This window comes from Cinclus cinclus, chromosome 1 (genome assembly GCF_963662255.1).
Source record: "Cinclus cinclus chromosome 1, bCinCin1.1, whole genome shotgun sequence".
Taxonomy (NCBI): Eukaryota; Metazoa; Chordata; class Aves; order Passeriformes; family Cinclidae; genus Cinclus; species Cinclus cinclus.
The window spans coordinates 117403132-117427232 of record NC_085046.1 but is presented as its reverse complement, the minus strand read 5'-3'; the positions used below and the strand labels follow the sequence as shown (position 1 = coordinate 117427232).

General features: G+C 39.6%; 1 protein-coding gene across 1 annotated transcript in view; it reads left to right on the top strand.

Moving 5' to 3' along the window:
• The first annotated feature begins 10614 nt into the window (after window positions 1-10614).
• PDE7A (phosphodiesterase 7A) overlaps window positions 10615-24101 on the top strand; it is a 72763-nt gene continuing 59276 nt past the window's right edge. Inside the window, exon 1 of the mRNA XM_062502003.1 lies at window positions 10615-10752. Coding sequence (XP_062357987.1) covers window positions 10615-10752 — 138 coding nt within the window. The remainder of the gene's footprint in view (window positions 10753-24101) is intronic.

The window sequence follows — 24101 nt, the reverse complement described above, 5'->3', positions numbered from 1 at the left end:
TCAGTACCCAGCCAAGGTTAACTCTGCATCAGCTTCTGCATGAAGCTTTGTGCAACTGGAAATTAGACTATCAAATAACAACTAACTCTCCAGATTTCCACTGATAATTTTATTCCAAAATCACAAATATGAAGATGTGAAGCTTTTTATGGGAAGCAGGGCAAAAGCCCTTCTTAGGGCAAGTAGAAATTGGCCACCAGAACGCTCTGGTTGGAATGCAGCAGTATTATAAAGATTTAAGGGCGTGCATGGAGTCTGTGCCATTAGAAAGGGGGAATGGGCTGCTGCAGAATGCATGTCAAATCCGGGCAGAACAGAATCCATATTATGTATTACTTGGTAACAGTCAGTATATGCTGCTACTGTTGGTTCACATCATAATCTCCTTTGCTGGTGCCAGGCAATAGATTTCACCAATTTTCCTTCTCCCATTTCATTTGAAAGTCACATGAAATTTAAATTAATGTAATGTTACAAATTGCATACAAAACAATGTTTTTTTTCTACATTTGATAGGTAGCATGAATAAGTTTGCATGATGAACATTTGTTTATTTTTTTCATAAGTAGTATTTAGAAAGATCTATTTCATCAATTGTTTCCACAAATGGACATTCATGCATACAGACATAATAAAGTGACAAGAAAACAAAAATATAACTGAAAATTGAATTATAAAGCAATTTAAGCGTTGAATTTATTTGCTGTTTGGGAGTATAGATTCACATTGTACAGTTTTTCCTCATCTTGCAATAAATCAGGCACTTGTAATGCAAATAGTATTGATGTGCAGTGTATTAGTATTAATTCTGACTTCTAACAAATTAAAGTAAATTCTTCCATTATCTGGGAATTGATTATTTGGCTACAGATGCAATGACATGTCATTTGCCAACAGATCATCTATCTCAAAATCACAGCAAGACAAGCAATCTTTCGCCAAATTAAGCTTTTTGGGACTGTTCTCAATTCTTTGTAGTCTGCAGAAATGTCAGCCTTTGTATTGGGGTTTTACACTCACTCTGTCTTTTAAGACATGGCTTTCTACTTATTTTGTGTAGTCAGAAGATAGGTGTGAAAGTAAAACCTCCTGCATAGAACTAAGCACACATCACGGTTTTTCCTGGTTTTAGGTGTTCTAAAAAACATGCTGCCTTGCAGGTTTTGATCAATTTGAAGACTAGTACATTTGTCAGATTTTACACATTTCAGTATGAAATTTCTTACTTAAGAATTATATTAACAAACATTCTGAGTCCAAGGTATGATGAAACATTATAAAAGCTGCTTATTTTCTTAGGCCTATGCTTGTATAAAAGCAGTCTACAAATTCCTAGTCATGTAATTTAATCTAGAAAACTGCTGACATGGTATTGATTTATGTATATTTAACTGATGTTCTAACACGACTAGAGGGTGCTCTCCATAATCCCAGCTCAGCAAAGCATGTAAGAACACGTTTAAAATTAAGTGTATGCTTTGTACCACTAACACTGTATGCCACTTAACCCATATTTTTACCACAATTTCTGCTATGTTTATCTTGTATCATAAATATATTACATAAATATTAGACATATGTAATATATTCCATACATACATTACATATCACTCTTTTATATATTTCAATGTGCTACTCATATATTCCAATGAATATATTTCAGTGAGATTTTAAAACTAGATTTTCTAAAATGAAACAGTTTTTGAATTACATAGTATCTGAGTAATTCCTTACATAATGCTGATTTATACCACGTAGGTCAATTTTTATGATACAGATGATGTGGTCTAATGGGGGCTGACTCCAAAAGGGGCACTCCCATTGCTAGTTACATATCTGCACCTTGAACCAACTGTGCTGTTTGGCTGGTCCCACGTTTTCTTGGGGGAGAGGAAGGGGGGGAGGGGGGGGGGGGGAGTGAGGCTAAGAGTAATTTTTTGCCAGCTTAATGCTCTAAAACTCTCTTGGCTTACCCTAGATGTGAGCATCAGTCCTGGTAGGAGCAAACAGCCAGGAGGAGTGAGATGGAGGGGCATGGCCTCTCTGCACAGCAGGATCTAGTTTAGCACAACACGTATTAGCAAAATGTGTGTTTTAAAACCACATTTCCAGTATGCTCCACACCATTATGGGTCTCAGCCTCTGTGTTTTACTGCACTAATCCCTGCTTCCCCACCCCCTCTTCCATTCAGCTTTTAAAACATGAGTCTTGCCTCTAATTAACTGCAAAGCTGCTTTTAAGAAATTGATCAAAAATGTTCTCCTAATACTCAGACTCCCTTTTATCTAAATGTAAAATTTTATCAGAGCTAATCCTTTTAGTATGCCCTTGTCTTACAAGAACAATTTTCTTTCATTTGGTCAAGACAAAGGAGTTCAGGAATTTCTGTAAACTAATCCATCACTTTGTTGTATTTTTGTTGACATATTGGCAATATTCCTTCCAGTTTAAATTGCATTAAGCACATAGAAATTTAGCGAGTTGTAAATGTGACAGGATGCCAGTTACCTTTTCACAATTGTTAAAAACAAAATGTCTAGCAAAAAATAAACCTAAATAAAAGCGGAGCTAGTCTTTTGGAAGTAATGAAATCTTTTCACTGCATTTGCTCAGGTAGTTAATGGGAAGACTGGCAGAATGACAGATGTTTTTCCAGACTTGCAGGAGAAGTCAGGATAATGCTAACCCTGACACATTCTTTCCTTCACAAAGAAATGTCAGGATGCTACATGGTGGAAAAACTAGAGCAGCTTCAAATATTTAATTCTCATACTTCTGTTCCTGAATGAGATTACTTTCTACTGTTGTAGGTTTTGACAGAAGAGCAATTCCACTAATGAGCTGAAAAGGAAGGAAAAAAAAAAAAAGAAAATCCTGATTAATTCCTGAAGCAAGCTCAAATTTAAAGCAAAAATGGAGGCAGTATACTTAAGCATTTTTTGAAAAGAAAAATAACTGCTTGGAATATAATGAAGTAATTTTATTTGAATACTAATTAGTATGCAGTTTTGCTACTAATCTGATCCTCTGAATGAGATTGTTAATTCTAATAGTAGTTAATATTTATTTCAACGTAAATCTTTTGTGAGGGAATAATTGCATACAACAGCCCTTTAATAAAAATAAAATTGAATAGAAAAAAAAGCCAAAATGCAAGAGGAATATAGGTGTAAGAGAAAGACTGTAGGTTCCTGTATGTAGTCATCCAAATTATGAGAAGTGCAAATGCTGCAAGTTACTCCAATTCCCATTTCTGATTTGTTTCATACACCAAAGGGAGACTGTTGCTAAAGTGTCCTTTTGTTGCTAGAGACTTTTCATTAATTTTAGCATATATAAAAAAGCATCTAGTCTACATTTTCATACAAATATGCTTCTGCTTACAAGCAGAGTATACTGAAACAAGGGAGTGTGCTCATCTTTAATACAACCAGACATAAATTAAAATGTTCTTTGTCTGAAGAAATTCTAGTGTTACTGCCAGCACTGGTCCTATAAAAACCAGGACCAGTTAAAGTTCATGCTTGATTTATTTATTTTTTAAGCAGGAATTGCATTAGCTGCTTCTTCTGTGGGCTCATTTCTCTACACAACATTCTGCAGAAATAATTCAGTGGAAAGCCCCTTCTGCCCTAGAAGAAGGAAGGACGCCAAGAAAGGTCTAAATTTTGATCTATAAAGAACAAAGTGCTTTCCTTTGATTTTTAACAGCACAACACAATGAGATAAATAAAACACTGCTGCTTCAGCCTAGCTGGTAAGCAGCAACTTTAGCTCATTATTTAATTTCTCTCAGTATTTGATAGTCTCAATTTTAATATTACATGACATCTTTAGTATATATCAATAAGCCAGTAAAGGATCAGCTGTAACATTGGTAGTCTTTTGAACTTAAACGTGACTTCCAAATCCAAACCTAACTCTAATGCCTAATTATGGAGAAATTTTTAAAAAATAAAAGTCAAAAATGCTTTAGAATATCCTTGCAAAGACTGTGCTAAAAATTACACCTTCATGTAAAGAAATTTAGAAAGGATGTGCAATTTTAATGAGGTACTAGGGCAGTATATAAAACATTTAAAAAACACTACCAAACAAAATCAAAATAAATCATTAGATTATCTAAAGATAGAATGGGAGATTAATGCTCTACAGTTTATCGTGGGGGTTACCAGGTACTGTACACTGAGTAGCATGTTAAGAAATTATTCAGATGGTGAATGAGCAATGAATTTGTTACATCTGTTCATAGGAGTCCAAACCCACCTCCATTAGCAAAATAAAAAGCTGCGAATTTTCAGATTCTAATAACACCATTAAACTTGAAAGCTGCACCTCAGAAAATGCACCTGGGGTTCTCATATCCTCCCACTCGGATATTAAAAATATTTTGCACATCAGCTGTTATTAATCATGTAAAAATGACACAAAGAGAAGCTTTCTCCACAGGCTTATGCTGACACCAACACCCTTAGTCAATTAAACTGTAGTGTGAGGATTTTTTGTCCAGGTAACTGTAATCATTGAAAAACCAGAACTACAGTGGCTGAGACCAGTTAAGCTGTGTGCACTCTAGCTAAGGCTTTTTAGAAGTGTATTTAGAAAGAATGATTCCAAATATCTTCAGTGGGGTTAGAAAAAGCTTGCTTTGAACCCATATTAAACTTGTGACAGTCTTTAGCTGTGTTTAGAACTGACTTTTGTTAGCCTGTTTCCACAGTCAGTCCTGTTTCTGGAGGCTATAACTTGTCAGTGAAACTTCAGTCTTAAATTAAGCATAGAGGATGATTCTTACAGCTGGAAGCAAATTAAAACTTGAAATGCTCTGGGATCACTCTTCAACTTTCTGCTCCAGCTTGCTGATTTTGGCTTAGAGTTGGTACATATCTATTAGCCACTGTCAGTTCAGTGAAACTGAAGTTATTACAAATACTGAAAATATTCTGAACAGGTTTCAATATAACATTTAAAATACCAGAAACTGAAGCAAAAACAAACAAGCAGTCTGCCCAGACAAGTCAAACCGACTTTATCTGCCTCTCCAGCTCAGTGACAAAACCTGTAGCTAATGGGAACACAGCACACTTAGGTGACTTAGCTTCTCTTTGCTGACACTGTCCTTTTCCATGGCCCACCCTGACACTGCCATAAACACCATCACATAATCCCACTTCATCTGATTGACTTCACAGACACTAGCTGAAGCACACTTAAATTAGGAGAAAGGTTACACCATGTTCCTTCCTTTCAGAGAAGAGAAAGGCAACCTCAAAGAACAACTTGAAGGGCCTGCTGTCTTTTCCTTAATAATTGACTAGGAAATTAGCCTTAGGCAACTGTTCTCCACGTTAAGCCTCTAAAGTTAGGAATGATGAACCTGGGCCATGGAAAAGATAAAGCTACTGCAATATGGGTGCAAAAAAATGACATTCCCAGAGGAGTTAGCATGAGTTGACAGGATATACTAAATACCATTCTTCAGATCTCTTCCAGGTCTTAGACTAACGCATTCATAGAATTTTTACTGCTGAGCTGTTTTGAGAGCAGCATGCTTATTAAAACTGCAGATGACAGAGAGCCAAGAAAGTCTGGAAGTATACTGAAGGACAGGACCAGTATTCAATCTTGACCAACCAAAAAAATGGGTTGAGGAAATCACAATAATACACTCAGGCAAAGGCAAGTGCAAGTTATTGCACTCAGGAAGAATGAACACACTGAGGGGATGAAAGTTCTGCAGAAAACATCCAGGGTACAGGGGATGTCAAAACAAAGAGGAAACAAGATTGTTGTATTGCCCAACAATTCAAAGAAGCCCAGTGCAGACCCAGGGCTAGGCAGAGGGGACACACCAAATAGGGAGAGAAGTACATTTCAACTGAGCTGCCAGGTGTCTGACATTCCTATGGAAATATACAGTATTCACTCAGAAAATAACTCTGGGTAGAAAAAAAAAAATCTGGTCATGTGCCAAAGAAATGCCAAAAACTACATCTAGAAATTAAGTTACTGGGGATGTAACAAACGAGGAGACTTTTTACTTGTCTACAGAATAACCCTGATTTTTAGACCACATAACACCTTCAGGTAAGAAGAAAAGTTAAGGTGTCTTGTGCTTGTTTTGATCGTGTACCTGTGCAAATAAATATTTCCTCTGTTCTTAGGATGTTTTCAAAGTACAAGCACATTATGCCTTTGACAATCTCTACTTTCCATTTTGTACAGAGAACAAGGGGAAAGCATCCTCTCCTGCTCACTGTTCAGTTCTGCTAGTGTTAGCTGGGTGTGCCCCAGAGAGGCACTCTGTGCCATGCTGCTAACTTTGCAGAACGTCTTGCTGGAGTACCTGTGTGATTTCATCTTCTTTTCACAGTAACCAGGAAACTAAACTGACTCTGATTTTGTGATCTTCCATCTCTCCAGTATCACAAGTGCTGTTCTTTGTAATAAATGTGGCCATCAGTAATGCTTCTTCCTTGCTAGAAGCAAGCACCCTGAAAATAATCATGATCGGCAAAAGCCATTAACTGCAAATGTGATAAGAAACACTGGAACATTGGTAATGCTCCCTAAATGTGAATATTCTAATTAATAGCTGTATCTGCAATGATGAATTCACAAGACACAGGGCTTACAATGCTGAACTATGGCACCTCACGATATCCTATGATGCATTTAAGACATGCACCACCATGGTAGTCAAAGAAGTCCATGGTTGAAGTTAAATTCAAACAAAATGCTCTGAATAAACACTTTGGTGTTGTTATACCTCTAAGACAAAAAACAATAAAACCCTCTTTCCTTTTCTACAGGCTCTTAGCTTGTGGCAAATGAAGACAACAGACAGAATTGGCAGGATGTAAGTCACAGAATATGTATTCTTTTTGCAACAAATGTATTTAGGCTGAAAATATGTGACTTACACCATAATTTTAAGACTTTGTCTGTCATCCTGAGATAAGGTTGGGGGTTGGAACTAGATGATATTTAGGGTCCCTTCCAACCCAAATCATTCTATGATTCTCTAAGAGTCTTCCTTGTAAATTCACTCAAGGAATCAACATCGACCTAATATTCATAACTTTAGTATTTATTAAAAAAGAGCAGTTTGTGTCCTGAGAATATCACACTTACGGAAACAGTTACAGCCTGGAAAAATCTATGCTTACTTCATAATAAAATATTTCACTTTCCTTAAAGGTGTTTATGTAACATTAATTAGAGATCAAAGATATTCTGAAGGACAACACTGGTTATGTTATTTAAAGCTATACTGTCTCAGACTGAAAATTAAAGTGTCCTTAAAGAACTAATTTCAAAAAATCAGATGGAAAGTATGCAGAGCTGATAGGAATGACAAAACACACTATCAATAATTTTCACTTATAGCTTGACCATATAGGACTGAAATATATGCTACTTGTGTTATGCTAATAAGAATATATTTTTCCCTAAAATATTACATATTTTTTATTAATTGAATTTCAGATTGACTAGAATAAAAATCCATTCTACCCAAGTACAGAAAACAAATTCATTAACAGTAGAAAAAAGTAATTTTGAAAAATTATTGGGAGAGGTAAATCCTGACACCAGTGAAGCTGGTGGGGTTCTATCAGCAACTCAAATGCAATGCTGATTTAATGCAACCAAGCTAAATATGAGTAAACTATCAAAGAATGCAGAAGAAAACCTGGAATGTTTTAATTACTAGGAAAAAAAAAACCCAAAAAATGCTAAGTATGTGATTTTACTTAGAACTGCCATGTTCTTATTGTATCTTGAACTATTGCATGCATGCATGATAAAATCATACTGAGAACGCTTGTGAGATTTTTATTTTTTAAAAAAGGGGAAAAATAGCTGGAAAAAGCTCTTAAGACACAGCATTTGATCCTCACGTGTCCATATGTTCTTCTGGCTACCCATGAGACAAGATGAGATTACAGTTCTGCAAAAGAATGAGGCGCATTCAACTTCACAACTCAAGGTGAAATGGCCATCAGTTCACATCTATAAAACTACTTGCTTCTAGAACTAGTTCAAACAGATGAAAATCCTCCGTACAAACCACCTATTCTTTCCAAATGGGTTCCTCCAAAGTTGTGTCATTGCCTATAAATAACCACTGTCATGTGAAATCTAAACCTTTCTGCTAGTAACCAAGCAGTGAGAAGAACAATGTATTATGCAAAATTAAATCATATGAATCATTTTGCAAAATCTGATTCTTAAGTGGGTACAGGCACATCATACATTACTCAAAGAAACGTTCCCTTACCTATCATGCTATATTTAGGACTTTTTTAATGATGGAGAAATAAAAAAGAGAAAGGATGAAAAAAAAAGCAGTTGCAGAGACAAAGGGAGGCTCAGTCCTAAAAAAAAAAAAAAAAACCAACAAAAACCAAACAACAAAGTTTATTTCTAGGTGTCGCAGCTAATGTGATGTACATAGATATGGATAAGTAGATCATATAATGAATAATTCCTTTTCGCCCTTAAAGGGCAATTCCTGGAATTCTGTGGCTTGCAGGAACCTATTTTTTTTTTTACATTAACAGAAATTGCATGGTTTTACCTCTTTGTCTTTCAAAAAATCCCACCTCTCCCCACTCTAAAAATGGACCACAAGGGCTCAAATGCAAATACTAACTCCCCAGCATATTACATTTGACAAATGATGCATTTTGAAACAAAATGATACTTCCATGTTTGATTTTTTAAGCAGCTGCCCAAACTGGGTGTTCAAGGCCCAACTGTACTGACCGGTGCCCAGCCTTCCGCAGGAACAGCCACAGAATCCAGATCTGGCTGCGGTGACACCACAGTCCCCTCAGTGCTGCTCCCGCAGAGTCAGGGCACAGCCTGTGGGAATGGGGAACTGAGGGCTGGTGGACACAGAATATTCTGAGTTGGAAGGGATCCTCATAGTCCAACTCCTGTCCCTGCACAGCAGGACCATCCACAAGAGCCACCACGTGGCTAAGAGCACTGTCGAAACACTTCTTGAAACATCAGGCTGAGGCTGTGACCAATTTCCTGCGGTGCCTATCCCAGTGCCCAACCACTCTTTGGGTGAAGAGCCTTCTCCCAGTATCTGACCTAAACCTCCACGGACACAACCCCAAGCCGTTCCTTTGGGAATGACAAGTTATGACACGGGGGTTATGGCTCAAACCCCTATTTACCCCCTGTCTGACCCAGGGGTTCCAGGTTCCCTTGGGTCCCACCCAAACTGTGCTGTGCCTTGGCTACTGTGCCCAGTTTTGGGCCCATCAGTTCAGGAAGGATATTGGGGCAAGTCCAGAGAGGGGATATGGAGCAGCTGAAGAGTCTGGAGCACAGATCTTAAGAGGAGCAGCTGACAGAGCTGGGGGTGTTCAGGGCACTGGGAGAGAAGGAGCCTCATGGGTGACATTACAGCTCTTAACAGCCCCCCCCAAATGAGGCTGTAGCCAGGTGGGGGTCGGCCTCTTCCCCCATACAACCAACGAGAAGATGAGAGGACATAGCCTTAAGCTGCATCATAGGATGTTCAGTTTGGACATTAGGAAGAACTTCGTCACAGAAAAGATGACTAGGTACTGGAAAAGGCTGACCAGGGAAGCAGTGAAGTTACCGTCCTTGGAAGCGTTTAAGGAGAGACTGGACGTGGTACTTCGTGCCACAGTCTAGTAGATACGGTGGTGCGTGGTCACAGGTTGGACTCGATGACCTCTGAGGCCTTCCCCAGCCTCATCTGTTCCGCGACCCAGTGACTAACAGAGGAGCGGAGGGAGGGAAGGAGGGCGGTGCCGCCCCCCGCCCCTGCCAAGGCGCGAGGGGGAGGGCGCAGGGCGCATGCGCGCGGCGCGCGGGGCCCGCCGAGCCGCCCCTGCCTGGTGCGCGCGGACGGGGAGAGTGTGGGCAGCGGTGACGTTATGACGCCGCTCTGCGCGTGTCGCCAGCCGCGCGACCCACGCACGGTCCGCCGGGCTCGTGCCTGCTCCTCCAGCCGGGCCGCCGCGCGCGGGCGGGGCGGAGGCGCCATCCCTCCTCCTCCTCCTCCTCCTCCTTTGCTCCGTTCTCCTCCTCCTCCCCCTCCTCCTCCCCGGGTCCCCTCTCTGACGGCCCGGCCCCTTCCCCTCGGTAGAGCAGCGCCTCCTCCTCCTCCTTCTTCTCCTCCCGCTCCCGGCTGTGCCGGACAATAGGGACGAGCGCGGCGCGTGTCTCCCCCAGCGCGGCCCCCGGCCCTCCATGCGCGGCGCCGGGCAGCGGGGCTGACAGCGGCTCCCGCCGGCGGCAGCGCGCCTGAGGGAGGGAGCGGCGGCGGCCGCGGGCTGCGGGCCGGGACTCGCCGCCCCGGGCGCTGACAGAACCGTCCCGCTCCGCCGCCTCCCCCTCGCTCCCGCCGGCGGCTCCCGCCGGGCTTTGGCGGCGGCGAAGCACAAAGGCGCGGGGCCCGGCGCGGCCCGGCCCGGCCCCCCGGGGGGCGCGGGGGCGGCGAGGAGGCGCCGGGCCCCCGCGGGGCTTCGCCGCCGGTCCTTCCCCGCTGCGGCGAGCCCTGCGCGGGCAGGTGCGGCGGGCGAGGCCGCTGCCCCGCGGCGGGCCGGCGCACGGAGGCTTCGTCAATGGAAGTATGTTACCAGCTGCCCGTGCTGCCGCTGGACAGGCCGGTGCCGCAGCACGTCCTCAGCCGCAGAGGGGCCATCAGCTTCAGCTCCAGCTCCGCGCTCTTCGGCTGCCCCAACCCCCGGCAGCTCTCGCAGGTAGGCACTGCCGTTGGGTCCGCCGCCCTTGTCCGCCTGCCCCCGAATACTGGCGGCGGTGGCGGCGAGAAGATGCAGCGTTTAATATTTTTATGACTGGTTATTGCCGAGGTTATTTATTTAGCATCGCTTGCGATGCGAGCGGTGAACTCCGTGGGGTTTATTTCCACAGCCAGTGGGTTATTTGCTTCTCCTGTAATTTTTAAGCTAGGGCTGTTTTTTAAGTCTTTTATTAGCTTGGGCTTTTTTGGGGGGGGTCCAGATTTCCTACGGGGTTGGAAGAAGCTGCAGCGACTTTACTGAAATGGTGAACATGCACTGCAGTGTTTTATTTGGGATGCTCTGCTTTTTCTCCCTCCAACTATTGAGGCTTGGCAATTTGTCTAGAAGGAGACAAAGATCCTTGGCTTTTTCGTTTTCACGGTATTGTTCCCAGCCCATATTACATCAGTCACAGTGTGAACTGTACTGTATTTTGTTTCATCTGATCGTGTTGGAAATACTGTGAAAAAGGTCATTATAACTATCAGGACAAAAGACAGGTTTTTCTTGTGAACACTGCCCTAAATTTCTGGATATGCATTAGTATGGTTTCCCAGCACCCAGTGATAAAATTATATTCTGGCGGAAGTCTCTGGAGAAAATCTGGAATTATGGTGGATAGCATATGTTTTGGTGGGGAGTCAGCCCGTTTTGGCTTCGAGGGATTTCATATGTCGAGATTGAAAGGTCTGTTTAAGTGCTGTGAAGTATGTTGTCCTTACAAAAGATGTTGTCTTTGCATGTGTAATGGTAATTTTTTGTTCTGTCCATTTTTGGTGTATCTTATTAAGTCATTCTGCTTCATGGCTTGTCGTGCTACACATATGTCTTTGTAGAAAGTACAGAGCTGCCAGTTGCTTTTGGCTTTGTCCCCTGTTTGGTAGCAGTGGAGCTCTGTGTATGTGTGAACATTAGGCACATGTATGTTTGGACAGGAAAAATCAACAAAATACTCTGTTAATGATCAGGAACTTGAATGCATGTGGAAATAATTATTAGCAAGCAAATGAAGATGAACATATGTTGACAATGCTTCCTTCCCTGAGTAGAAAGGTAATAATTGACAAAAACTTTGGTTTTATGGTAAATTAATTTGCCATGTAGCAACCGGGTTAGGGTATTTTCCATTTGTACTGTTTGTTCTGAGCTGTACTTGGTGATGGTGACTTTTCCATATGTATAAGTCGTCTTGAAAATCCAACCTAATATAGCACGCTTTGTTCTGTGCAGATAAGAGTCTCCCTTGTTTGAAGCATTCCTGGTTTTCTGAAAAGGAGTAGGCAAAATGGTCATGGTGATACACTGTATTCCTTTCTTTATGTTCTCCAGAACAGGTGATGCATGAAGTGCATGCAAGATTACCAAATTAGATCTGGTGTTGACATTTAAATTGTCTTTTTCTCTTACTTTCAAGCTGCTCAATGGAGTCCTTATTTTCTGACCAATATGATGCAGCTATATTAGTGAGTTCCGAGAAGAGGTACTTGAATAACTTGTAAAAAGGGAAACTATATGTGCTTGAGCAAGTATTTTCTCTGCATAAACCAACAAATAACTAAGTTTTGGCATTAATAAAAAGGAATTAGGATATTTAAGTGAGGAAGCTGTTGCTGTTATCAGACATCTGATTAGAGTGCAGCTTTTCCTTTTTTCCCCCTTTCCCTGAAGTCTCCTGCAAACAATAGGATGCAAATAGATGGACTAAGAAACATGACCAGTGAGATTAGTGATTCTGTGTAACTCCTGAACTTAAAAATCTCTTGTAAGACATTCCTGTTTCATTCCTGTCCAAAGAGAGGTGAACCCCTAGCAGTTTGTAATTTTCAGTCTTCTGCTCCAGCTAGCTTTGAGCTGTAGGAGTAACACTGGAGATGTGTACCCAAGGAGCTGGTATCTACAGCCAGCATTTTACAACTAATATGCATTTAGCAGTTTTCTAGAAAAATGTAAGGTCTTGAAAATTACATGCCCACTTAGAGATTAAAAGTGACATGGTTGAGTCATAAGATGTTTTAGGCTTATCCTTTCAGCAGGAAGGTATTTTACATAGGAAACATACATGAGATAAATGCACACTACGTTAGAGATACCATTTAATTGGAAAGTCCTAAGCAGGATATTTATCCAAATATTTATCCTTTAATTTATTAAGTATAATTTCAATTTTGTTAAAGTTTCTCTACATGGGCTCAAAATGGGCCATATGTTGTTTTTTTAAAGCTGAAATAAAGTGATGCTGGAAATGACCTCGAGGATTCTGGTCTACTCCTCTCAGCCTCAGGAAGGATAAATCGTGCTTGCAGCATTATTGGCAGATGTTTGTCTAATCTGTTTGCTTAATCTCTTTTTTCAGATATAGTATTATGAGATGTAGTGAGTTGACATTAACTCATTATTGCTGAAGGTTAAAAGCCCTGACATTGGGCACGTGTTATTACTGCTTCCTCTGTGCCCTCTCTGATGCTTGTCAGGTGTTAGCTCATTCAGTTCACTAAGACAGCAGAAAACTAACACAAACAGGAAACTTGGTAACTTCCTGCCATCACTTTGACTAAAACAGCTTTATTGAAGTTTGTCAGTACTGACTTAAAGGAAAAGATGGTACCACTAGGCTTTTGAAAGTCATAAAAGCTTTAAATAATAGAAATTATGCAATCTCACTTGTCAGCTGTTCTTAATAGTTCTTAACTGTTCTTGTCATAAAAGAATTATTTCTTAATACTGAAGCTAAAGTCTTCCTTGTGGTGATCTGCATCTTTTACTATACCCAGTAAATGCAGAGGAAGGCTTTTTCCATTTCCCTTGTTGTTTTCTTTTATGTATTAATTATTTCCCTATAGTCTTAATTGTTGTTAATGTTTAAGTTTTTACAACAAAAATAATAAAGGTAACATCTAGAGGTTATTTGTGGTATTTATTCAGGTTCAAGTCCAGTCAGGTGAAAAGCTGCTGTTGTATGGGTATATACAAACGTTTCAGTTAATAATAATCTTTAAATAAGAAATAATTTTAAGTGCTAGTGTTAAAAGCTGTTTTTAAGGGTGATTGAATGTATAAGTGTTGAAATTACCAGGACATTTCACACTGATGAGATTTGAATTTAGGTTCACTGTGAGAACGGGTGAATGTTAACTAGCACCTTGGCTCATACATTCAGGGTGTTCATTCCATATACTGCAAAATTATGTTTTTCAAATTAAAGCTGAGTTTTCAGAGAAGAATTTTTGATTTAGTGCCTTAGCTAGTTTTTAACTTGGGTTGTTAATAGCAGTAAAAAAGTTTCTGTACTTAGTGCAAAAATTCTTAGTCTTCATTTTTCTGAATAAGGGTTTATAATCAAAACCATTTCACAAATGTGGCTGTGAGCTACTTTTAGATTGTCCTGTGTTGCACTCCCCCTCACCCCATGTTGAATTGACATAAACATATCACAAATGAGTAAGAAAACTTTGGCCTAACCTACTATTTCTGACTCATTTCCATCTCTCTACTTTGTAACTGGTTCTGCAGCCTCTTCAGTTCTTCCAGAAATGGCATCAATGGTATCTAGTAGCAGTGTCTAAATAGAAGTAAAGATCTAGCTTTAGCCTTTCTGTCTTTAAATGTTTGAAATTGATGATGATAAAGGTGTCTCCTAGTGATGAAATTGCATGAAGAGGGAATGGAGCAAGTAATAGAAGACTCCATTTGAATCTCAGAAATGTAGGCGCCATCTCCACCTGAAGTACCAAGTACTACTGTGTACCAGGCAGTGCCATGTCCTGCTACCTGGTATTTGACAGCCCAGTTCATGATCCTTCTTCATTGCATCTCCATGTCATGCCTTTAAGCAATGTAGCGTCAGACTCGGTGACTCTCATACCTGAAAAATAGATTGTGGATCACATATGTGGAATCCTAGATTTGGGGGGATGAAGTGAGGGGAGAAGTCACTAAGAGCAGCTGGAAATATACAGCATTGGTTGTTTCTTCAGTGAAAGGTGTGTACTTCCTCTTTCCCAACATTAGCAAAGTGCTTAGGTCACCTTTTGCTGTGTATTTTTTCTTGTCACTGTCACCTGATGTGATCCAAATGTGTTTTGCTCTGCACTTAGCATGATAAATTAAAAGATGCATTTGAGAGGTGTATTTATATGGTCTAGACGTAGACATTGGTCTTTAATCCCATGGTTGCACCTTTTTGCTGAGAAGTGTTGGCATGACCTATTTTTCCCTTGCAGCTGCTCATTTCTACTCCTGCGTCTTCCTCTTAGTTATGTCAACTTCTTTTTTCTTTTTTTCTTTTGATCAGGTTATTTTTCAGCCTTGGCTGACTCATAGTACAGTTTCATAAATGATTGTGACTGTTAGTAAGGAGGAAGCAGCACACCACATTGCTAGACCAGGAGTAACGAGCAGTGGAGAAGCAGAAGGAATGCCTTACATTGGCCCTACTACTGAATGCAAAACCTTGCCCTAAACTCCTTTCTTTTCTCATCCACCATTTTTCATAACTTTACTTCTATACCTTTCTTAATCCTTTTCATCAGTGCTTCTCATTTGCTGGCTCTTTCATTAGATTTCTCATGCCATTTCCTGTATCTCTACTGCATGAATTATTAACGAGTTAAAATAATGAAATAATTTTCATGTTGTGATTCCTAGCCTCTGGAATTAATTCTGTGTTGCTGCTATGCTTGCCATTCCCTTCATCTTGTATTTATTGTGTCTGGTTGCTGAGATTGCATCTATTCATATGAGAGGGAGAGACTGACGCTGACTCTGTGCACAGCACAGACAAGTTCTGATTGAGGCTTTCATACACTACAGTAATTTTATGTGGCAGTTCATTTTTAAAATGCCCTGAGTTTTATGACCAATTAACTTTTTCATATGTTCCAGTGTAAAGCAGTGTTGGTACATCATTCAGCAAAAAGGTCATAGCAGCTTATTTCATGGCCTATAATTGTCTGTGTAAGATCTAAACAGAATAATAGTTTGAAGTCCCCATTAGTTAGATTGTCTTAAGTCACTAGAAGTCAATTCTTCTTTGTCCAGATTGTGTAATAGTATGTTTTGTGCTTTGTATGAACCTCAATTTTTAGATGCTATCTTTAAAGAGAAATTGATTTGAAAAGAGAGATTATAGCTATGTGCCCAAGTTGGGAAACAATAATTTTAACCATAAAACAATTTTACAAGGAGCCAGCATTAGTATATGAATATTCAATATTGTATATGAGCTAATTATGCAGTAATAACATGCAAATAACAAGTTGTTGGAATTTGGAGTGTTTTCTGTGGGTGTCTGTTTCAGCAGCTTTCCTGAAAAAGCCCCTATTTGCTAGGTAAGTCTGTTTTTCTAGGTTGCTTGAGAAAAGCAACAGTATCCAAACTTGGTGAATTCTGAGTCAGTAAGTTCAGTTTTGAGTTAATAACATCATACAAATAACATAGCTTTTCTCACATGTCTGTTCTACTGTTTTGGCATGTGGAAAACAATGCTGAGGACATCTGCATTGTGAATCTTTATTTCTTCAGTTCTTCCATTTTCTGAAAAGCCTACAGTTGAAAAATGTGCTGGTAATAGAATGGTGATTTGTTAGAACAGTTCTCCATCGTGTCAGTGTCTGTTGGCTTCTTGTTTTCTTGTGTTTCCCTCGTCCCTCAGTATCTGCAACTTTTTACTGGTTCTCTGCTAAAATTGTAGATTTCTACATCTACTCAGTAATTTTCTTGTATCAAAGAAGATTCAGATTCATGACTGAATTTCCAAGTCAGGCTTATGGTTCACATATAATAAACACCTTTTGATTTGGACTAAACCTGTTAACCTGTTGTATTCACTTTCATTCACTGCACTTGGCATGGGACTAATGAGTAGTTTGACAGCTCAAAAATTAGTTAAGTGGTTTGCTTTTTTTTTTCTAACATGTGTCAGTATTTTCCACATGAATTTATACAGTTGTGTGTCTGAGATACAAATTCATGTGTCTTCTGATTGAAGGAAATGTAGTGTGTTCCACTGGAATGTCTTTTCATTGTAAATGAAGGTGTGACGGTGGACATGCTAAAAATTTGAGTCTTAATCTCAGTAATCATACTACATAAAGCATTTAGTGCAAATAATCTTTTGTGTGCAGTCACAGCTGAATGAAATGTTCAGTTCTGCTTGAAAAAAAGTCTTATATAAGCAAACACAAATGCATGGTGTGGGCATGCACATGCATGTAGTGTCTTACAAGAAGCATGTGTCTAGGACCAGGAATTGAACACAGACCTCTCAAGTTTTAGTTCAGAGTTATGTACAGAATCCTCGCAGGAAACCTTGAAAGAGTTTGAGTTTCATCAGATTTGAAGTTTTCTTCAGTTTGTTCTGATTATGTCATTAACAAGTAACTGCAGTGTAAATAAGCACCCTGTGTAATCCAGCAAGGCAGCCTGCCAAAGACAAAATATCTTATTATAAAAATGCAGTTCTGGGAAACTAGATTTAGGGGTTAGTTGGAGTGTTGTTTATTTGTATGTTTGCGTCCTGGCTGTATTGTAAGGAATTTGTAGCCAAATATTTTGTTTTCTTTCTGGTTGAAAATAAATTTGTGGCTGTTATCTTGCTTTCCCTGCCCTCCTTCCTTCCATACCCTGAGAATTTTTTGCTTCTATTACAGAAGCCTGGCTCTGGTTTTCCTCCCACTTCCCCCCTCTTTGTACACCTTTGATATGGCAGTCTGATTTATTATCTTCCTGACCACACTCCCACAATAATTATAATTAGAGATCCCTGGAGTCTGCTTTTTATCGCAAGGTAGAGGGTGAATTCTTTTCTCAACTCTTAGCTGAAGTTGTGAAGGAGCCAAGATTTGCAGTAGGCCTTCTTTCTCTGTCTGCATGAGCATCAGAAAGAGTATGCAGCAATGAGAATATTAAAGAAAGGTCTGTATTAGTAGAATATTTTACTGTTTCTTACTTACTTTCCTTTCTTTCAGATGAGATATGTGGAAAGAAAGACACTGTTTCCTTTACCAGTCATAGGGATTTTTTTCCTGTTTCTCCCCCCATGACAGACATAGCTGGAGGCTACTCTAACTAATAAAACTGGATATTTAATACATGTGAAATACAGTCTGTTGCCCCCTTTAGGGCAAGGGGTCAATTCTATCCCATGGGGTAAAGAAAAACCAAAGGAAAATATGCAGAAACCTATCCCAAAGCTGTGAGGGGAAAAAGTTACAATGGGAACTCTGAGTCTTCATTAGGTGGATCAGCCTTGGAACAGAAAGGATTTAGCAACTCTGTGTGAAGAAGTTTCTGTATGATGTGATGGTTCTTAGTTGTCTTAAGAATGGAGGTACATATGGTGTTGGGATGATAGCAAGCAAGTAATTTCCTCAGGGACTTAGTTATACCTAGATCAGAAAAAGTGAACACTCTCACAAAAAAATACTTGGATTAGCATAGTCTGGTGGTGGAGGAACTGTAGCTGTCATGACAGGAGTGGCACTGGCCTGTGTTATTTCTTGCTTAGTGTTTGTAGCTAATACACCCCATGTATTGATGCTGTAGTTGATGGCATGCTGAGGAGGAGGTTTCATGTTTAGTCAGGCATGAACTTGCACTTCCATTTTCTTAAACTTTCCAGTAAAGTTCAGGTGTCACAGTAATCTCCTGAAATGTGTATATGTGGCAGGGGTGTGTCTTATCAGTGGTGCCTTGTCTTTTCTTTTGCAACGGTAAAGTACTATAACCAGTTTTCAAAAAGCCTGCAATACTTAAATTTCTTTGATTATTACCTGTGCAATTTTAGACTTCAGGGGCAATAATTGAGCTTTTTCTGGTGTTTGGCAAAGAAAAATCTGTAGTTTTTTATAGCTGCATACATAGTGTGAAAGTTCTAAATAATAAATAGCTATATATGGCTAGTAAATGTTAGGGGTTTTTTATGTTCTTGTTTATTATGAGATCTAGACTCTACATTTGTTATGGAGTTCTGCCATTGCTCTGTTTCTTCTGTTGTGAAGTTTGAGCTATGTTTCTTTTAGCATGCTGATAATAGGAATTTCTGCACTTTCCACTGAATTTATACTTAATAAGCTCTTCCTAACTTGTTTTCATTTGGTCAAAATAAACTGATTACATTTTTGTCCAGATAAAGCACTTAAGTATTTAGGTCACAAATTGGCAGATGAAATGGTAAACTTTTACTGCCTGAATTAAAAACAACAAATAATCTTGAGATTTTAACCTTGAGAAGCTCATAATGTCTCAAATATTTTAAAAAAATTGTTGTCCCCTCAGTGTTTTTTCCTTCTCCTTTCAAAAAGGGTAGTGATTGTCCTCTGCATCTAGTCCTTCTGCTTATATCTTTCTCAATTCAGATTATTGCAGGAGTTTTGCAACCTACTGTAAGTGAAGACTAGAAGTCAAACCTAGAAAATTTCAGTTACTAAATTCCTGAAGTTTTGTGTTGGGCTTGTACTTTGTGATCTGTCTTGACTTTCAGGCTCTTTTAAGGAGGAGAATGGCTTCATCTCCATAACGGTGTTAAATGGCTGAAGCTATGGTTACCCTGTGTTTATGCTTTTCTTGTGATATTATGATGTTATTTTTGCCATGCCCTTCCATCTTAAGTTGAAGCCTGAAGGGATTTTTTTTCCTTTTTTGTTTGTTTTAATCAAAGGCCTTTGGTTAAAATTCTCTACCTATCACCTTTTGATACAATAGACTGTAAGTGAAACAAACAGCTGTGCACTACAAGGCTAATCCATTTTCACGAGCTTTTTAGGAAAGATGATTTGAGAGGATTAGTCAAGGAGCTATTATTCATGATTGACTGAATAAATAGGAAAGACAATTAGGACTAATGAAGTTTAAGACATTTCTCATAATTCTTAATATTGTTGTATTTATATGAGAACACAGGAAAGAAGCTACATGCTGAACAATATGATTTTGTTGGAAGCAATTTGTTAGTCAGGAGATCAAATTTTTCTCTTATGTGTGGGTGATACAGGGTCTGGTTAAGGTAGGAGAGGAGGAAAAAGGTTGATAAGGCTAAAAAATACATCTTAAGCTCGTTTCTTGGTGTAATAATCTGTGTTACAGAAGGTTTTTGTTTCTGACACTCCTGAAATTAAGATTGTTAATGTTAAGTGCAATGACTTTTGTGTTCAATGTGTCTTGAAAAACAGGAGGGCAGTTTTTTTAATTCTGCCTTGACACGTTGTAATGCTGTGCTTGGTACTTGGAGAGGCTTTGTGGTTGATGATTATTGTTGACAGGAGCCATAGTTTTTATTACTAATATTATTTTAAATGGAAATTCTTTTTCAGGTAAGAGTTTTATTTAATGTCTGCAGTCATAGTTCCAGGGTGCTTTTGGTGTTAAATGTAAGCAGTATTGCTTGCACAGTAATTGCTTTTAGCTGCCTATCTTTACTCCTGCTCTAGTGCTGACAGTTGCACTCTTCTGACCCTGTGGAAAGCTGGTTTGCTGAGCTGCAGCAGCAGAAAGCCCTTTAATTTTTGTAGCAGTAATTTTCTGCTCATTTGTCTCTCCCTGGTTTTCTTGCAGGGTCTGAGGAGTGTTTGCTGCAAGGGAAGGAGCAGGGATATGCAGGCAGAGGCCACCCAGTGTGTGGCAACACTGACTCAAGTTGTTTCCATTGCAGTTGGAGGAATGTCCAGAACAGCTGAACTGTGTGGAATTGTTTCACTTTCTCGGCAAACAAGAGTGGGCTGATTGATACCATGGTGTTTTCCAAATTAACTAATGTGCTGTATTCAGGTATTTAGTATTTCCAAAGAGGCGTTGTGCACCCTGTGTCTTTTATATGTTATTATTATTCACACGGCTTCAAAATCTGTAATTTCATCTCTATTACCTGAGTCCATGATTCTGTGTGTTTCAGATATTAGATAGACTTGACTTGATAGCACATTTTAAAAGGACTCTTGATAGCTTTTGAACAAATGCTTGATTAAGTACATTTAAGTCCAAAGAACCTATATTCTTTTTTACGTGTAAAACATCTGATTTCAAAATTTGGGTTATTGGACTTCAAAATGTGAAAATTTTTAGTTTTCTTGTCTGTATGAGTAGTGATTTAGAAATAATATACAAATGAAAGGTTGTTTTAGTGCGAAATTGAATGTGTCTTTCCTCTGCATATTTTTAATGAAAAGTAGCTATGGTTGCTACAGTTTATAAATGAAGTGTGTGAGAACATGGGGCTTAATCCTGTCATTTGTCTTTGGAGAATTGTTTAGCATACTTAAAAGGCTTGCTAGTGTGTGTTTGTATGTGGGAGTTTGTGTGTATATATAAATATATAGATATATATGAAAATGTGGTAACTGAATAAGTATATGGCAGGTGCTGCATAGATTCAGAAAAGTGTAAAAACCAGTATTCATTGTAGCATTTCCTTCCATGTTGGTTTTTGTGCATCAAGTCACGAGACAAAATAATATCCTAAAGTTAACAATTTTGGGAATATTTGTTGCTCGCACTTGAACTTTCTAAATAAGAAATTTTTACTTATTAGATTGCTAGCCTTTATCATTTATAGTGAGGTTTTAGAAGCTTTTGGTCAGAATGACACATTAGTTTTACAGTTGGGAATGCTTCAGGATGATGTCAGGTAACTGTTGGGATTCTTCTTAGTCCTTTTGGTTTTCCTGTTTCCAGGTTACATGTTGTTAGATATCTCCTTCAAACTTTTCAGAGTTTGCCCTGAAGCATATCTTATGCCAAGGGCAGTCATACCATAATAGCTGTTCTTTATGTTACTGAGTTGCCAAGTCAAACAAATCTGGATTGACTGTGTACGTGTGTGTGCAGTTGTTCAGCCATCCATTTCTGCTGAATTTAGTAGAGCACACAGTATGCTGATTATGTTGATTGGCAGAATTATTTTGAATCGTGTCCTGAGATGCATTCAGTCCTATGGAGGTATTTGTGTGTGGGTTCATTAGGGGCCTGTGGGGAACTCAAGCCCTGGCCTAGGAGTAGTGCCTTGAGTGAGTTGGGATGCCTTATGCCATCTGCCCAGCGCAGCACCAGGAGAGCATTCCTGGAAACTGTGAACAGGAGATAAAATAGGCCGTACTGCTGATATGTTTGCTGGGTCATGATAGAAGAGAAAAAGCTGCAGCAGTAAATCTATTAGCTTCATTTCACGCATGCTGGCATTTGAGAAGAGAATGGATCCATAGCAGTTGATGGCTCCTCAGTTGAAGTATTACTTGAGGATGGAAGAGGTGATGTGCATGGATCTCCTCTCCTACTGGTTCTTCATATCTGCTGTAGAAGCTACCTCATGAAGGTTATGCCTGAAATTTCCTTTGTAGTACTTGTGATAGCAAAGACTGAGGACTGACAAAAGGCAGTATGAGAGATGTGCCACCAGTGCCTTTTGAGGTTTGTTCCCCTTGGGAGAAGGTGAAGATCATAATTGTGTGGTGTGTGTGATAGCAGAATATTATCCCTGCATGAGATTGTTGTGAAAACAATGTGGTCTTGTTGAATGCATGCGTTGATCTGCATTTGTTTCATCCATTGTATCTTCTCCCCTCTGCTGCCTGCTTTGTAGCACTGCTTTCTTTGTGTTCCTACATGGTGGCTTATGCCCAGATACAGCCTCTCAGAAACCTTCTGTGAAAGTTTTACGTGTCTTTATGAGGCCCGGTGCTTCACTTCACTCTAAAAGTGCCAATGAAAATGTTTGGTAAATAAAGAAGATGGATCTGTTGTAAAAATATAGATTGTTTTATAGAGTAATATGTATAATTTCCATACATGTTAATATGTAAAAAGGTTTTAAGCAAGTCTCCGCTCTTTAGGGCTTCCACTGATCAATACTTTGGGAAACAGGAGGAAGTCCCTCTTGTCAGGAAGAGAAAGCTGTGAGCTTTCAAGTCTTCTACAGACACCTTGGGGGGGCGGGGGGGTGTGTATGTTATGTAATGGTGGTGTATGCTTTGATCCCTGCTTCTTGTGACCCAGTATTCTTTGCAGGTGGGTATGGGCTGTACCACTAATTCTCTGCAGGGAATGAAAAAAAGATTGCATGCAGGGTATGGCAGCGCCTACACAATAGAGGCCTCCAGTGAGGCAGTAGTTGCTGAGTTACAGTTTCCAACATTGAGCTTGCTTCTCGGTTGCTTCTTCAGCACCTCTGTATTCATTTTCTTGTCTGTGTTGAAACCATATAGTAGCCTCTAGCACTTTCAGAGCAGTGTGACAGATTTTACTCTTCTGTTCCAGTTGTCTTTTAGGCCTCCCTTGGATCCTCACAAGGATGTGAACTTCTTCACATGTGTCTGGTCCATGGTGTTTTCTTATAGGTCCTGTTGTTATCTGTGCCTTTGGTTTGGGCCCCTGTGCTGCTGCCTTGTCTTGAATTCCAGCAGATCCAGGACTGCTGCCTGCATGCAGCTGGGTTAAAGGGGCCATAATAATTCACCAGCAGCTTCAGCAGTCCTGCTTCTGAATGACAGCTGACTTTGGGTAGGTGCATGTGTGACCAATGTGCTCTGACTATGGAGTGACAGCATCTTGCAGAGTGTGGTTGTTGAAATACATAGTAATTTGGGAGGATGGGTAGTTTTTTAAGTGAAAATTCCTTAGTGCATTCAAGAATGTAATGTTTGGGTTAAACAAAGGTGGGAGATTTGCAGTTTGCAAGGCAGATGAAATGGTTTTGTAGTTAAAATAGATAATTAGTGATTATGTTCTTTAGTTTTCTGTTTTGCAGGTCTAAACCTTATGTATCTAAATAGTTTTTTTTCAGTTTGCATTTCTGAGCTAGCTAGTTGCACTTGGCTGAAATGTGCATGGGTTGTGTGCATTTTAAGTCTTTCTCAGTACTATTCTGAAAAATAATGCTACAATAAAATTAGAAGTCAAAATACTGTTAAATCTGTTCTGTGACTGAAAAATTGTACAAGAGTTGTAGATGAGATAAGGGACTTAGTTTTCTCTACCCTAAAAGCAGTGACCTCTCATGTCCTGTGTCATCTGGTTGAAAGGCACTGCTGAAGTGTCCATCTTCTCCAGTTTTCTGTTCTAACCTCAGCTATGCAGACACATATGGGTGCATCCTGTCACTTAGACGTTTTTGGAATCTCTTCTCTTTCATAAGTTCCCTTTCCTTGTCTTAATGGCTCTCCTATGGGCTCTTTTGTCTACTGTAGAAAATGACAGTTCTGCTCTTATACTTTTGAGGGAAAGAGGGACTCGTGCTTCGGGAAGAAGAGACTGGTTAGTCTGTAATCCTTGATTTGATGCTGCTGTTTGAGATGGGAAAGGGTTGAGAATGAAGGCAAATG